Raw genomic sequence first — 15,138 nt, 5'->3', positions numbered from 1 at the left:
ATTAGGAAAACTCATTGTACACTTTCCTTAAGAGCTAACCCCAGTATCCTGACCAAATCCCAGTAACTGCATTCTGCCTACTTATCGATTACCCTTATTATAATTGGGTAAGGTGTATTTAATGTCTGTCTTACATTGTGCACTGAATGTGCTATTAAACTGCTGTGCTCTACCCCAGAGGTGACTGCATTTCATTTGTGGGTGAAGTTACAAATTAGGTTTACGATGCAGTCTTAGGATTTTAGCAACCCAGAACTTGCCACTTACAGTACATCTTCCTTTAGCTGGTTTTAGAGTGATTTTTATTAGAATACTTGACGTTACATCAAGGGATACTTATTAGCTATCGGAAAGCATAATGATAGAGTAACTATTATGTTATGACTTTAAGAACAGTAAGTATGTCAAAGCTTTTATTTTGTGATTCCATCTGGGTGCATCTGATCTTTTTTAATATAACTTTTTTTAAAGGCTTTGGAGGTTCTTTCATTGCTCCCTCTCCATCACCATCCCCAGTTACTCCAGCTCATACCACCTTATTACAGCCCAACTTTGAAGCAGCTTTTGGAACATCACCATCAACTGCTGGCAGCTCATTTGATCCATCAGGTGAGGGAAGGGTTTCCCTGTGTATCTTCAGAACAAATGTGTTCATTCAACACTAACATAAATAATACAATTGTTACTGCTCTTAATACACGGGATATGAAAATAATTCTCATGGGTATCAATGTTTCCTATCACTTATTCAGTTGAAAGAGAAAACACCAGTTAGTACCATAAGTGTTCACCAGCAGTGGGGATAATTCTAGGAAATCTTTCCTTGTTTCCATTATCTTCTCCCAATTTTTAGCAGAAGGCAAATAGAAGTGTGTATGTCATCTCTTTGCACGTGCTTCTCTGCATGACTGTTGGGAGTTATCAGAGGAAAAATACAAACACTTGGTACTGTATATTCAGTGTATAGGCATGTGATCTCGCTGCTGTTGCTGAAGCCCTTAAGCTTGCATGGCACCCAGAGTTACACAAAACTGAGATCAAGATAGAGTTCTTTGCTTGACATAAAGCTTAATCTTTCATCACTGCTGTCGCTTTGTTTGTATCTCTTCCATTCTACACTTTCCATGCTGGGTCCTTGCTACACATTAACAATTGGTGAGTTCTGCAACTAAATGAGTAAGAGAGAAATCTGAGTAGTAATGCTGCTTGATTATTTGATTGCTTGCCAGTGCATAATATGCTATACTTGCCTGTTGAAATAATATTAGCATGCACATCAAATGTGGATCAGAATATTTACTGTGGTGGAATAAAGTAATATAGGTTATTAAAAAATAATAATGGGCTAACCAGGCAATAGAGAAGCAGTTTGAGTTTTGATATGTAAACCTGACTCCTGAAGCTGACATCTGCTCTGGGGAAGTTATATCAGTCAGTGTGGATGAAGAGTATCCAGGGCCGGCGTTACCACCAAACGGCCTAGGGCAAGAGAATTTTTGGGGGGCGCTATTTTGCCGGGGGGGGGAGGGCGGCTCCAGGGGACCTATCGCAGTTGTGCTGGCGGACAGTCCGCTGCTGTGGCAGCTCCGGTGGACGGTGCACTGGTCTAAAGGCTCCGGCGGACCTACCAGTCATGCCTGCGGCAGGTCCACCGGAGCCTTTAGACCAGCGGACCGCCCATCGGCATGACTGTGGCAGCTCCACTGGAGCCGCGGGAGGGCAGCGAAACGGCCGTCCGCCTAGGGCGTCAGAAACCCTGGCGCCGCTCCTGAGAGTACCAGTTACATCCCTGTTGATCCCTTTAATTGTTATGTTGGAGAAACCTGTTATCAGTTAAAACATTTTAAAATCCTCTATCTTCCTGGCTCTCCTACTGCAGTAACTTGTACATCTATAAAAAAAAAAATTATTTTTACATAGCTTTTCTAAACCTCTTTGCCTTTCTGTGTATACATGTTTACAATGCTCTGGGATTTTTAAGTTTGTTACCAGGTTTAAGGATGCATTTGCAACCATTTAGGCATTTATTGTTCCAGTCTTCATTAGTATATTTTTATTTCAGGGTAATTCTACATTTCAGTGTGTTAGTAAAATATCATGCATGCCGTGTCGGCATTCTTTCATGTGAAATTATATATTAGTAGTACCGGTGTAGTGATTGTCTGTGCTGTGATCATTTGTTGAGTAATACTAAAGGTTCTGTGCAGTGGTGTTACTTAAAGAAATATTACTGTAAAGGTTACTATCCTAATCTACTGTTGTCTTTAAATTCTAGTGTTTGATGGTTTAGGTGATCTTCTTATGCCAACTATGATTCCGTCTGGCCAGTCTGTAGCAGCTTCAGCTGCTACAGCTTCAGCAGCAAGCAAAGGCCTTGGAAGTGATCTTGATTCGTCTCTCGCAAATTTAGTAGGCAGTAAGTCACCCAACTACTGTTGCTGTTGTTTTTTTTTTTTTTTTTTTTAAAGTGACTTATGATCTTAACTACCCAACTCATTCACCTTATTGGTAATATTTGTTTTTGAATACATAAATATAGCTATCACTTGTACTTTAGCTCAGTCTGTTGTACTCCTCAAAAGTCCTGCCTCTCTGTGGCAGCCATAGATACCTTTTGAAATGTCAAAAAAAGGGTGGGGGGAAGATAGCTCAGTGATTTGAGCATTGGCCTTCTAAACCCAGGGTTGTGAGTTCAATCCTTGAGGGGGCCGTTTAGGGATTTGGGGCAAAAATCTGCCTGGGGATTGGTCCTGGTTTGAGAAGGGAGTTAGACTAGATCTCCTGAGGTCCCTTCCAACCCTGATACTCTGATTCATTGCATTATGCTATAGTCCTCTGCAGGACCGGTGCAACCATTTAGGCCAACTAGGCGGTTGCCGGGGGCGCCAAAAAGTGGCCCGCCCCAAATTGTTTTAATGAAGTTGCAGCGCTGCTGCCGGAGGGGGGGCGAGTGGCCGGCGGCAGCAGCTGCCTGCCTGCCCGGCAGCCCAAGGTGTCCCCAGCCCGGGTAAGTGGCGCCGTCCGCCCGCAGCCCAGCAGACCAAGGTGTCCGCGGGTAAGTCAACGCAGCCCAGGGCGTCCACTACACCGGGGGTGCAGGCGAACCGCCGCCATCAGCCAGCCGCCCACGACGGGGCGGACTTAACGAGGTTCAATCAGACGAAAAATACAGACGCCCATCGCCCGTCCACCACAGAGTCCAGGAGATGGGCCGTCGCGCAACCACCACGAAGAAAGGACCGGCAGCCCAGGGCCCACTACGGGTTCAGGACGCCACGCCGCCACGACCAAGCCACGCGCCAGGCACCAACCCCCCAACGCCCAGCACCGCCACCGCGCCACAACCCCCAGGAGATCAGAGGAGCACGCGGCTCCGGTGGACCTGCCGCAGGCATGCCTGCGGCAGCTCCGCCGGAGCCACGAGACCCGCGCGCGGGGTGGGGAAATGTCCCGGCGCCTAGGGCGCCAGAAACCCTAGCGCCGGTCCTGGTCCTCTGTAGGAGGCCAAGGTGCTTAGGTTTTCACAGTTCAATGAATGGAAGTTCCTCGTCTCATGTTGAAGTTTGACGCTTCACAGAGCTGCTGTTTTCAAGCACACTAAATTCCTCTGTTCTATAATCTAAGGGACGCTTACAAATTTGTCTGTTGGAAACAGGTTTTCAAGCTTAGATCCTTGAAACAGACTAGAGTACAGATGGAAAAAATAGCACTTGCCATTCTAGAGAGATACATTAAGCTGAAGCCGTTACTAACAGCCATCAGTCAGGTCTGGTAAAAGTCAGTGGCTGCTTAGTGATAGCTGAAACAATAGAAGCCACCGCCCAAGGCACAGGCCAGCAAGGCGAGGCCTGATCAGAGGCAAAGCCATGTAATTTAAGAGTTTGGATGGTTGCAGCTGTGTCTCTGTGGGAAAGGAAAAAAATACCAAGGAGAAAGTCAGCAGACAACAGGAGATGCAGCAGTGTATGGCCCAGGGAGGAAGTGTTTTTTTGGGCAGAGTGTTCACTGAAAAGGCAGACTTTGATTTCTGAGCAAGAAAACTATTTCTACTTTTTCAGGGAAACAGGACTTTGTATTTTCTTTATAAATAAACAAAATTAAACACACACAAATTATCCCAATTTGGATAATCAATCTCTTCTCCTAATGGAAACAACCCAACAAGGCCCTGAATACTGACCAACTGCTTGGGCAAAGGGGTAACCATATTTAAAATGTGGTTGCAGTCTGAAAAAGACCATAGAAATTGCACTGTTTCAGGTTTCTCAGTGACATTATCTAATATGTACTTGCTTTACAAACAGATTTTTTTCTGTCAGCCCTAAAAACAGTTAACTGATCAACAGGAGCAAAGCCGGCTTCTTTTCTTCTATGCATGATAACTTATAATGATCCTGTAAATCAAATTCCATCCTCAGTTTCTTCTGTGTATCTGTGGGCAGTGGGGATACACCTGTAGGATCTCTACTGGTTATGTAGGAAAAGGAAAATATTATTTTTAAAAAATTCTCGATCACTGAGATTCCAAAACCTTTTAAATTCCAGTCCACTGAACTCTGTTGCTTACAAACTTAGAGCCAGTTGATGCCCACATAAGTCCTAGCCTAGCAGTGCAATGCAAAAAAAAATTTGAAAGGATACTGTTAGAGACCAACTTGTTTGCACACCTACACCCAGGTGCCTGGAACGTCTCACAAGTATGACATATAAAAGATGAACAGACTTGCCACTTGGATCAGTTAACTATATGTACATTTTATTTTGCACACATACATACATACACAGTCAAGGAAACAATGAGATTGGCTCTTCAGGCCTCACATTTTTTTAACATACCTTAAAAAAAAAAAAAAAAAAAAAAATTCGTGGAAGAACAAGTTTGTCATAAGGAAATCACTGATGAAAGTGGTGAGCTTCAGATTTTTAACTGTCATTTAGAGGGCTTTTAGAAAAAATGAGTACTATTCCTAGAACAGTGCTATTGGATCAGTTTTGTGCAGGTGCACAGATGTTTTTACAGTAAAAGCATTTGACAGAATCCTTCACTTAATTTTATAAACAAGTAACTCTATTATCCTGATTTCATTTCTGATTTTCAGATCTTGGAATTTCTGGCACCATATCAAAAAAGTAAGTTCTGAATTTTGGGTGTTTTTTATTGTTTAAAAATGCTGGTCCTTGTAATAAGATTAATAAAACTAAAAGATTAGAGAACTTTTTCCTATTTTGTTTGGTGTATTTGACAGCGCTTTGAATGTAGTCAGTTTCACTATCTTTCTGGCACAGTCTGTTGGTTTCCACATTAATAGGAAGATATACTTTTAAAGAAATAAGAAAATATGGGTTTGTAAAATGACACCAATGGCAGGGTAACTAGAGACAAGTTTCGGTTCTTAAACGACATGAAATATATCGTTTTGAAATGGATGTAGTGTCCAAGTTTATACAGTTCCTTTTATCTTTTTGCTGAGCTTTATATTTAGATACATTTTCTGGGATTGTTTGACTCCGCTGACTACTGAACTGGTTCTCAACCTCTACTTAAACTGAGCTAAGAGGGGAGGAAATCCATGGTATTTGGCTAAGGTCTTCTTTCTTTGAGAAAAGGAGAATGTAAAATTACTTTAATGATCATTGTTTTGGATCTTTTCCACCATGTTGGGGTTTTTTTTGAGAGGGTTTGGTTTGGTTAGTTGGTTTGTTTGTTCCTAGCTTAGCTGGTTTTCCCACTTTCTTAGTTACACTTCAAAACAAAATCAGTCCCAATTTACTGGCAAAAGGTGCAGTCCTGTCCTCCACTGAAGCAAAATTCAAGTTGACTTCAGTGGGATCAGGATTTCACCCCAAGTTTCCAATGGATTCTTTCCCACTTGTCCCATCAAACAAGCCTTACATCTGTAGAGCATGTCTCTCTCAAAATCTTCACTTTGAGTTTTACCGTTTTAACTGGTTTGGGGTTGGAAGGTGGAGAATTCCAATGCTGTCCAGGTTTGAGGTGCTACCAGTTTGTCATGTGCCTCAAATCCTGTTTTGTTTTTTTTCTGCAGGCTTTTGTTAAAACATCTAGTGTTGGGCAACGCCTTACTAATAGTTGTTCTGCATCTAGAAGGGGTGAAAAAATTCTTCCTTTTCCTATGAATTTTTTTTATAGATCTTGTATGCTGCAACTTGACTGTTCTGAAGGGAAAAGCCGTCCTTTTCTTCTGCTGCAGCTTTCTGAACAAGATTCTTAACTGTGAAATGCCTTTATCAACAGTTGAATAAGCAGTGCCAATCCCTCACTTTTTGCTTGATATAAATTGTATCCTCCCCTATAGATTATAATACCATTCAGATGAATGTGAATATAGCACTAAACAACGTTTTTGCCTTCTCCCATATTGCTAATTACTCATTGGTAATGAGATTTAAAGGCTTACACCATTAAGTCTGTTTTCATCTTTTAATATAGACTATCATAAACTTGGCAATTTAGTTGCCATAGCTAATGACCACCACTAAGATTGGAGAAAATTTATTTACAACCTATGCACGCTAAATGCATTCAGGATTTCTCAGTTGCCTATAACAAAAACTAATGCACGTGCTAGCTTTGTTTAGTGCTTAAGTAAATTAATGTACATATATTCAGAGTGCTTAATTTTAACATTCAGTGTACAGCTTTATTCTTCCTTATCTCTGCTTCTGCATTTGAATCCTTATTAGGGGAGATCTTCAGTGGAATGCTGGAGAAAAGAAGTTAACAGGAGGAGCTAACTGGCAACCAAAAGTAGCACCTGCAACATGGTCAACTGGTGTTCCTCCAACTGGTCCCTTGGTATGTAGTTCAGTAATTAGTCCTAGCACTTCATGTCTAGGACCCACTCAAGTGAAGATGAAATAGGAACAAATTATTACTACTGTGTACATAAACTGGTGTTCTTCCCTGTGTTTTCTGGGGGACTGTGTATATACAACTGTGACTATTAGTCAACATTAGCCAACTGTTAAACATGCTGTGATATCAGAGATACCTTTTAATTGTCCCTAAATGTAGAGAAATACTGTGGTATCTTGTATGACAATGTGACTAATGATGGAAAAAGTTGATTTGAGACTACCAGTGTCTTTGGGCCAGATCTTTAGCTGATGTAAATCAGCATCGTGGAATTTATGTCATTCGAGCTACACTGACCTACACCTGCTCAGGATCTGTGTATATGTGCCAGAAAGAGTGGTCAGTCATTTCCAAGACAATAGGGGGTGGTATTTTCTTTTAGTAATTTATGAGCAAAATGTTTCATGCAAGGGGGAAGGGGGGCTTTTTTTTTTTTTTTTTTTTTTTGCAATCATTGTTTTGGCTTCCATTTAATGTGGGTGTGGAATTTTGATCAATGAATAAGTTATTTCAACTTCTTTTTTTCTTACCAGAAAGGTTGGGCAATATTCTATTATGTAAATGAATTTCATTGTAAAGTTCTACTAATTCTACTTACAAAAGGGTTTTTGTTTTTTAACTAAACTGGAAAATACTAACTGCTCTTTAAGCCAGCTGTAAGAACTGTAGTGCAGGCAAAGTTAGATGGAAATTGTCACTAATATATTAAAGTAGCTGTTCTTGTATACCTGAGAACATGTCATTGTGACCAGATACTTAATCCACTAGCCTTTGTAGTACGTTCATGAGAAACAACTTGGTAATAAGTTTTTATAGAAGTCAAGTTAAAAACAGTTGTTTCAGGGTATCCTTGTTCCCAGCAGATACTGAAAAACTGAGGACCTGCATGCATCTGGAGATTTATAATGAGATGTGGAACTTCACTTCTAGTCACTCATTCAAACCCAGACTAGACTGGTTGTAACTGAAAGTAGTTATCTGATAGGAATTCACTGGTCTCTATGAAATGAGTTGGGTGGCTTTGGTAGAGTTCATAGTTCGCTGATGTCTAAAGCCTGTAAAAAACATTAAAACTCTGCCAGCAAGGATACCAGTGACATAGAAATGACTATGGAGATCCCAAACCCTTAAAGTCTCTTCAGGTTAGTTTTGAGATACATTGGCAGAGCAATATTGAAGCTTGAACAACTGCTGCTTATGCAGTCTGTCCTTTGGCTCTGTCCAGGGCATCAATCTGACACTTTTTTTGAGAGAACTAAATTCACACAGTAATGTTAGCTACATAATTCTTATTGCTGCTATTGTTCTAAAAATTAAAGTCCATTCCTACTGTTTGTGAACTTTAATAGTTCTAGGACTGTTGAACTTTACTTAAATATTCAAGAAGTTAAATTATTACTATTTGTTGTCTAGTGTCTATAATGGAGGGTACCTGTGGCACTGCACGATAACAGTAAAAGACAAAAATTAGTCATCAAAACTTATGTAAAGGTCCTAGTCTTCAAACAGACTACCTGTATTCATATTGATATTCATTCAAAAGCCTGACTTCGTGAAAATGTTTGTCAAACTTATGCTCTGGACCATTGTAGGAGGATACTTCAATGGCAATGGTGGCTTTTGAAGAATTTTTCACTCTCTTTGGAAGCCAGTTAGTACATGTGTGCACATGCGCGCGCACACACACACACACACACACCCCTTCCTGAGAAGATATGCAATAGTCCAACTGCCTTGGCCCTGAAGCTAGTGCTAGCTCTACCAAGCATCCCCAGTAATTCTTGATGCTCCTCAGAGTTCAACTGAAACTAGATTACTGTTTCACCCTTTAGGGATTCTGTGACAGTTAAAGCAAGTGTTACAGCAGTTAGAGCAAACTAACTAAGAGTCAGACCTTACAAAGGAATTTCTAAACAAATTACATTTTACTCATAGACAAAGCACAATGGGTAAATATCTATGGAAAGAAACAGCTGCATGCAAATCCCTTCCTCCCCTGCCCTCACCACTCTGGGAGTCCTTTCAGAATTTCAGGCCCCTCCTTTCTTCCTTCCCACCTGTACCTTTTTGTCCTGGGTGATGAGAGAGCCCCTGCTAAGAGCAATACTTGTTTTAACCCTCTATATCAGGTAAATGACCTCTTCCCCCAAGTCTCTTGTCTTCAGGTCCCTTGTCAGGTGATTTGTTTGGTCCCCAAACTAGAGACTCTATCTCCCTTGATCTGCAGCCAGCTCATTGGTCTAGGATGTTTCCATTTGAATGGAAGACCATCCAGGTTAATAATGACTCTTAAAAGCTCTCCATGGTAAGCTCTCCACCAGTGGGCACACAGATTTTGTGCCAACATCTCTCTTGGGTATTCCACTCAAATATAGAGGCTAAAAGGGAAAAGTGAAGGTGCAGCACTATTTATAATCAAAATGGTGTACACAAAGGAAAATGGAGGTTGCAGACTGATAGACACACATACAGACATAAACTAATCCATCACAGTAATTAATTGACCAGGATCTGTAGATTGCTTTGTTGCTCATCTTGGATCAAGATAAACAATCCCAGATGTATTGTGTGTGACATGTTCTAAAAGGTCTTCATAATTCATTTTGTTTGGAGTAGCACCTGTGATTGGTTGTTGATGTAGCATCATAGAAATGTGGGTTAGGACAGTACCTTGAGAGGTTATCTGGTTCACCCTCCATGCTGAGGCAAGGACAAGTATGGTTAAACCATCCCTCACAAGTGTTTGCCTAACTTGTTCTTAAATGCCCAACGATAGGGATTCCACAACTACCCTTGGAAGCCTGTCCAAGCACTTATCTATCCTTACAGTTAGAAAGCCTTTCTTAATATATGACCTAAATCTTCCTTGCTGCAGATTTAAGCCTGTTACTTGTCCTACCTTCAGTGGACATTGAGGACAATTGATCACTATCCTCTTTATAACAGCCCTTAACATATTTGAAAAGGTGTTATTGGGTAGGAAGAAGATAAATGGGAAGTATTGTTGCAGTTCTGTACAGAAGATTTCCCTTGCAGTCATTTTCTAATTGTATTAGATTGAGGCATGGATAATATATTGAAGCTGTTTTCAGAATTAAGAATTCTATCTGTAGAGCAGAACGTACCATGCAAATCCTAGTAAGACGTAAATATCTCTAAAGTTTAATATCATTGATGTACATATACTTTCTAGATACTTCTCTAGAAACCAAATTTTGAAGTTTCAGATGAGCAGTTCTCACTGTTTTGAGAATTAAAATGGCTAAATTGCCTTAGAGGTGGGCTGCTGTGCAATTTGGGCAACCTCTGTTACCTAATATGTAGTACAATAGTTCTCACGTTTTTTTATCTTGAAATACAATAAGACTTTTCCCCACTTTGATTCTATGTAATTGCAGTTGGATTTATAGGAATTCCCATCTCTGTGTTTGTGTTTTTTTTAAATTTTAGACTGGAACTGTGCCTCCAGCAAGTGGTATTCCTCCTGCCTCAGGTGTCCCCCCAGTTGCACAGCCAGGATCAGGATTTGGAATGGTGAGTGATATTTTTCTTCATAAATAACTCTTCCTAATCAATTTTAGCAACCTTATATCTTTTTAACTTCTTAATTTTGCAGCCTCCTTCTGGACCAAGTGTATCCATGATGCCTCAGCCGCCAGTTATGTATGGACAACCTATGATGAGGCCACCATTCGGAGTTGCATCTGGACCTGGTGCACAAGTAAGTCTCTGTTTATATATTTAAAATAATTAAATGTAAGTTTTTTAAAGTAGAAATAGGGTTTTGGGGGCATGGAATGCAATGCCACTTATACAGCCGTTTGTTGTGTAAGCTTTTCCTCCTTCTAAACCCTGGCTGGAAACTTGGTTTTAAATGTTATCTATATACAGCTCTGAGTATATGATAAAGGGGAACTTGATTGTGCTGGCTTTTAACGCCACTGAAGTGTATATAGCCTTATGAGAATAAATCACATAAAAATGTCCCTTTATATGCATGATACTCTTTTCTTTGCCCAAACAGAAAAGTTGGGCATTGAGCTATCTTCAGTGAGAATGAAGAGATGGATTTGTAAAGGCTCCCCCATCCAAGTATTACACCTTCCCTTAAAGGCTTCCTATTTCGGTGTATCTCACTTAAACAGGTTGGGGATAGGTGAGTCACTGCCAGACAGAGAGAGTAGTGTTATCGGAAGCATTTGCTAGAGAATAACTTGAGATGCTCTTGCTCTAAAATGCTCTGCATCAATCCCGTTCCTTGCCTGCTTTGGACACACTGTCATTTAGGAACAGCAGGCCCTAGCTGGAATCCTATATTTCTTTCTTTATATACAGTGTCTAGCACAAAGGGGCCCCGATGCTGGTTGGGAAATGCAGGTGTGAAGTATCACAGATTATTACCAATGTTGTTGTGGTGTTTTAAAATATATCAGTTGTGGCTGTATTGCTTTGTATAAAAAAGTAGTGTAATGACACTACAGACCACCTACAGTGACGGTTGTGAGACATCCATAAGAAGTATTCTGTTAAAGATATGACCTTGGATATTCGCTCAGTCAGGTTACATTGTACTTCGGGTATAATTCAAAGGAAGAGTATATGGTACACGAGAGACAAAGAAATACGTGTACTATAAGTGAGACTGGTAGCACTACCAAATACAATAGTCTGACACTTCCTGTTTTTGGTTGCTTATAACTTTTTTTGCCGAACTTTAATTGTTTTGAAGTGAAATTTACCATGCTGGATGTTGTCTTCCAGTTGAAATGTTTTGGGAAGCTTCTGCTAAAACAGTTCAGTCATTGCCAAGAATAAGACTAGTGAAAAATGTTTTTCACTAATGTTAAATTTTGGCAATCATTTCCTTGATAAGTCCTGGCTCCCTCTTCCCCCTCCACTCCCACTTTGAAACAGAGATTTGAGAAATTGTGCAAGAGGGATGGCCTTTGTAAGGGATGTGTCTTCTGATGTCCCTGTGAAAATGTACCCAAATTTGGCCAAGTTAGAAACATTTGAAAAAATACTGAAAAATTCCACATGATCCTATCTCATTCAGGATACAGGATGGACTTTCTCTGGGGATGAATAAGGGTTATGTAGGGAGGGAATGCTGTTGGCTGTAGGATACCTGCTTCATTTGTTGCTAAAGCTGGAGAATGTGTAATGAATGAGGTAGGGGACTGCAGGAAGAGAAAGGAAAGTCTCATGGTCAAGGCAGTTGAATGCTGCTTTGGGAAATTGGTTTCTATCTCTGCCTCTGCCATAGAGTTCCTATGGGATGCATAGCAAGTCCACTTAAACGAAACTTCTCTCAGGTGGTCACATTAATTGTGTGCTCTTCATTTACTGAGTGCCTGACTTGGCACCCTGGGGTCTGATTTGCAGAAGTGCTGAGCAAAGCACTGCTTCCACTGACTTCAATTACACTTACGATGGAGCATATAAAGCGCTATACACTGCAAAATACTCTGAAAAATCCGGTCCTAGGGGTGTCAAGTTGGGCAACCAAAATTAATGGAAACTTTGGACCTTAATCTCTGTGTCCCTCAGTTCCTGAACTGTAGAATGGAGAGAACCCCTCCTCACCGCATAATAGTGTTTAAAAATAAATTCATGAATGCTAGAAGCACCCACAAACTACACTGAGCACTATAAATACAAGCCTGTAAGGAAATTAATTCTGTCTTCAGAATCGGGGTTTGAAATAGTGTGCCATAAACAAGGCATGGGCCATACTTTGAGAAGTGAGGAAAAAGCAAAATATTGAATAGCAGCTCATTAAATGAGCATTGTCCATCCTGTGCATTGAATGACGTAAAGGTCCTGTGGAAAACATAATATGGGATCAAGTAATTGTGCATATGCATTGATGTTCATCCATTGTTGTTGAGACCTCAACAGCTCATTTGTTGGATGACCGGGCTCTTTGCGTCCGAAGATGACTGATCAGTCCGATTCGGGCGTGGAACGTCCTATCACACGTCGGGCAGACGTGATGGCACTGTCGTTGATGTGCGGACAGCTGTGGACTTTGGGCATCTCATGCTTTCTTTCAGCCTCAGCAGTACGCCTTGCCTCAGAGGTATTACTGTCTGTGTGAATGAGGCTGTGCCATGCTGGACGGTTCAGTGCGAGGGTTTCCCATGTGGTGGTGTTGATCTCGAGGGACTTCAGAGAGGTCTTCAGCGTGTCCTTGAACCACTTCTTTTGTCCTCCATGGGAGCGCTTTCCCTGGGTGAGTTCCCTGTAGAAGAGATGTTTAGGAATGCGCTCATCTGACATTCTCACAACATCTCCGGCCCATCTGTTCTGGGCTCTCATCAGCAGTGTGTGAACTGACAGCAGACTGGCTCTGGTAAGGACTTACAACATCGGGCATTGTCCTGCCATCTGATTTTTAGAAGCTTTCGCCGACAGGAAATGTGGAAGTGATTTGAGCCTTCGTGCATGACTCCGATAGACAGTCCACGTCTCACAGGCATACAGCAGAGTTGGAAGCACCACTGCTCAGTAGACCTTCAGCTTCATTGGTAGGCTGATCCCTCGACATTCCCAGACGTTGGAGCGCAATCAACGAAATGCAGAGCTGGCTTTAGCAATTCTACAGTTCACTTCATCATCAATTGACACTGCTTGAGAAAGGGTACTGCCCAGGTACATGAAGTGGTCCACTGCCTGAAGTCTCTGTCCATTTACAGTGATGGACGGTTCTGAGTATGGAGTGTGGGGAGCTGGCTGGTGCATGACCTCAGTCTACTTGATGTTAATGGTGAGACAGAAGTTGTTGCATGCAGATGAAAACTTGTCCATACTGGCTTACATTTCTGGCTCTGTACTAGCATTCAGAGCACAATCATCGGCAAAGAGAAAGTCTCCAAGTACAGTTTCCTTCACCTTGGTGATGGCATGCTGTCGCCTCAGATTGAATAAGTTTCCCGTCAGTTCTGTACTTCAGGCCTACTCCTTCAGTGCAGTGTTTGAAAGGCATCAGTCAGAGTGGCAGAGAATATCATGCTGAACAAAGTGGATGCTAAAACACACCCTTGCTTGATGCCGTTGGTGACTGGGAAGGCCTCAGATGTTTCACCGTCACCCAGGACACGAGCCATCATACTGTGATGAAATTGACATACCATTTGTATGAATCTGTCTGGACAGCTGAATTTCGACATGATCCTCCACAGGCCCTGGCGACTGACAGAGTCGAATGGTTCGTGAGGTCCACAAAAGTTGTGTAGAGGTCACAGTTCTGCTCTTGACATTTCTCCTGTAGCTGACACACAGCGAAGATCATGTCAATAGTCCCACGTCCCTTGCAGAAGCCACACTGTGATTCTGGCAGTAAATGCTGCTCCAGGTGAGTGATCAATCAGTTCAACATAACCCGTGCAAGAACTTTCCCTGCTGTAGAGAGCAGCGAGATTCTATGGTGATTGTCGCATATCTGGCAATTGCCCTTCCTCTTATAGAGGTGCACGACGGACGCGTCTCTAAATTTCTGTGGAATGGATCCCTGCTTCCAGAAGGACTGAAACAGCTCAGTGAGTTTCCGTAGCAGCACAGGTCCACCGACTTTGTACACCGCTGCTGGTATGGCATCTGACCCTGGGGCTTTGCCACTTGACAGCTGGTTGATGGCTTTCTTCACTTTTGCCCTTTTCTAGTGAAGCATCCATGGAGTCATTGACTGCAACCTGGGGCATCTTGTCAATGGCCTCATCATTGATGACTGAGGGACAGTTGAGAACTGCTTCAAAATGTTCAGCCCATCTCTGGAGAATCAGAGTCTTCTCTGTAAGGAGCACAGTGCCATCAGAGTTCAGGAGGGGAAAGCTCCCAGAAGACTGTGGACCATAGAGTGTGTTGAGGGCTTCATAGAACTGCTTATAGTCGTTCCTGTCCTCATATGCTTGTATTTAATCTGCTTTGGCGCTCAGCTACAAGTCCCACATTTTACGCAGTCAGTTCTGTACTGCTCTGCGAGCGTTGATAAAGTCGGTCGTCTTTGCCACTGAGGGTAGGTAGTTCTGATATGCACAATGCAGGCGGTGCTTCTCAGCAAGTAAGGCCTGGATTTCTGCATCATTTTCGTCAAACCAGTCTTGCTGCCTGCGTGTGGAGGGCCCCAATACAGCTGCACCAAAGGTATGGATGGTGTTGCAGAATCAGTCCCAGTCTTTCTCAGCGTCATCCTCAATACAAAGATCAGCAAGCTCATTCTCTAGGTCTTCCGCTAGATTTTCAGTGATGCGGCTGTTCTT

General features: G+C 42.0%; 1 protein-coding gene and 1 long non-coding RNA gene across 2 annotated transcripts in view; one reads left to right on the top strand and one right to left on the bottom strand.

The window, feature by feature from the left end:
- LOC142046563 (uncharacterized) overlaps positions 1-15,138 on the bottom strand; it is a 133,536-nt gene that overhangs the window by 28,726 nt on the left and 89,672 nt on the right. The window lies entirely within an intron of this gene.
- SNAP91 (synaptosome associated protein 91) overlaps positions 1-15,138 on the top strand; it is a 166,022-nt gene that overhangs the window by 142,901 nt on the left and 7,983 nt on the right. Inside the window, exons 23-28 of the mRNA XM_032806065.2 lie at positions 472-609; positions 2,276-2,416; positions 5,100-5,130; positions 6,706-6,817; positions 10,328-10,411; positions 10,494-10,598. Coding sequence (XP_032661956.1) covers positions 472-609; positions 2,276-2,416; positions 5,100-5,130; positions 6,706-6,817; positions 10,328-10,411; positions 10,494-10,598 — 611 coding nt within the window. The remainder of the gene's footprint in view (positions 1-471; positions 610-2,275; positions 2,417-5,099; positions 5,131-6,705; positions 6,818-10,327; positions 10,412-10,493; positions 10,599-15,138) is intronic.

This window comes from Chelonoidis abingdonii, chromosome 3 (assembly GCF_003597395.2).
Source record: "Chelonoidis abingdonii isolate Lonesome George chromosome 3, CheloAbing_2.0, whole genome shotgun sequence".
Classification (NCBI taxonomy): Eukaryota; Metazoa; Chordata; order Testudines; family Testudinidae; genus Chelonoidis; species Chelonoidis abingdonii.
The sequence above is the reverse complement of the archived record's forward strand: the minus strand, read 5'-3'. Positions and strand labels throughout refer to the sequence as shown.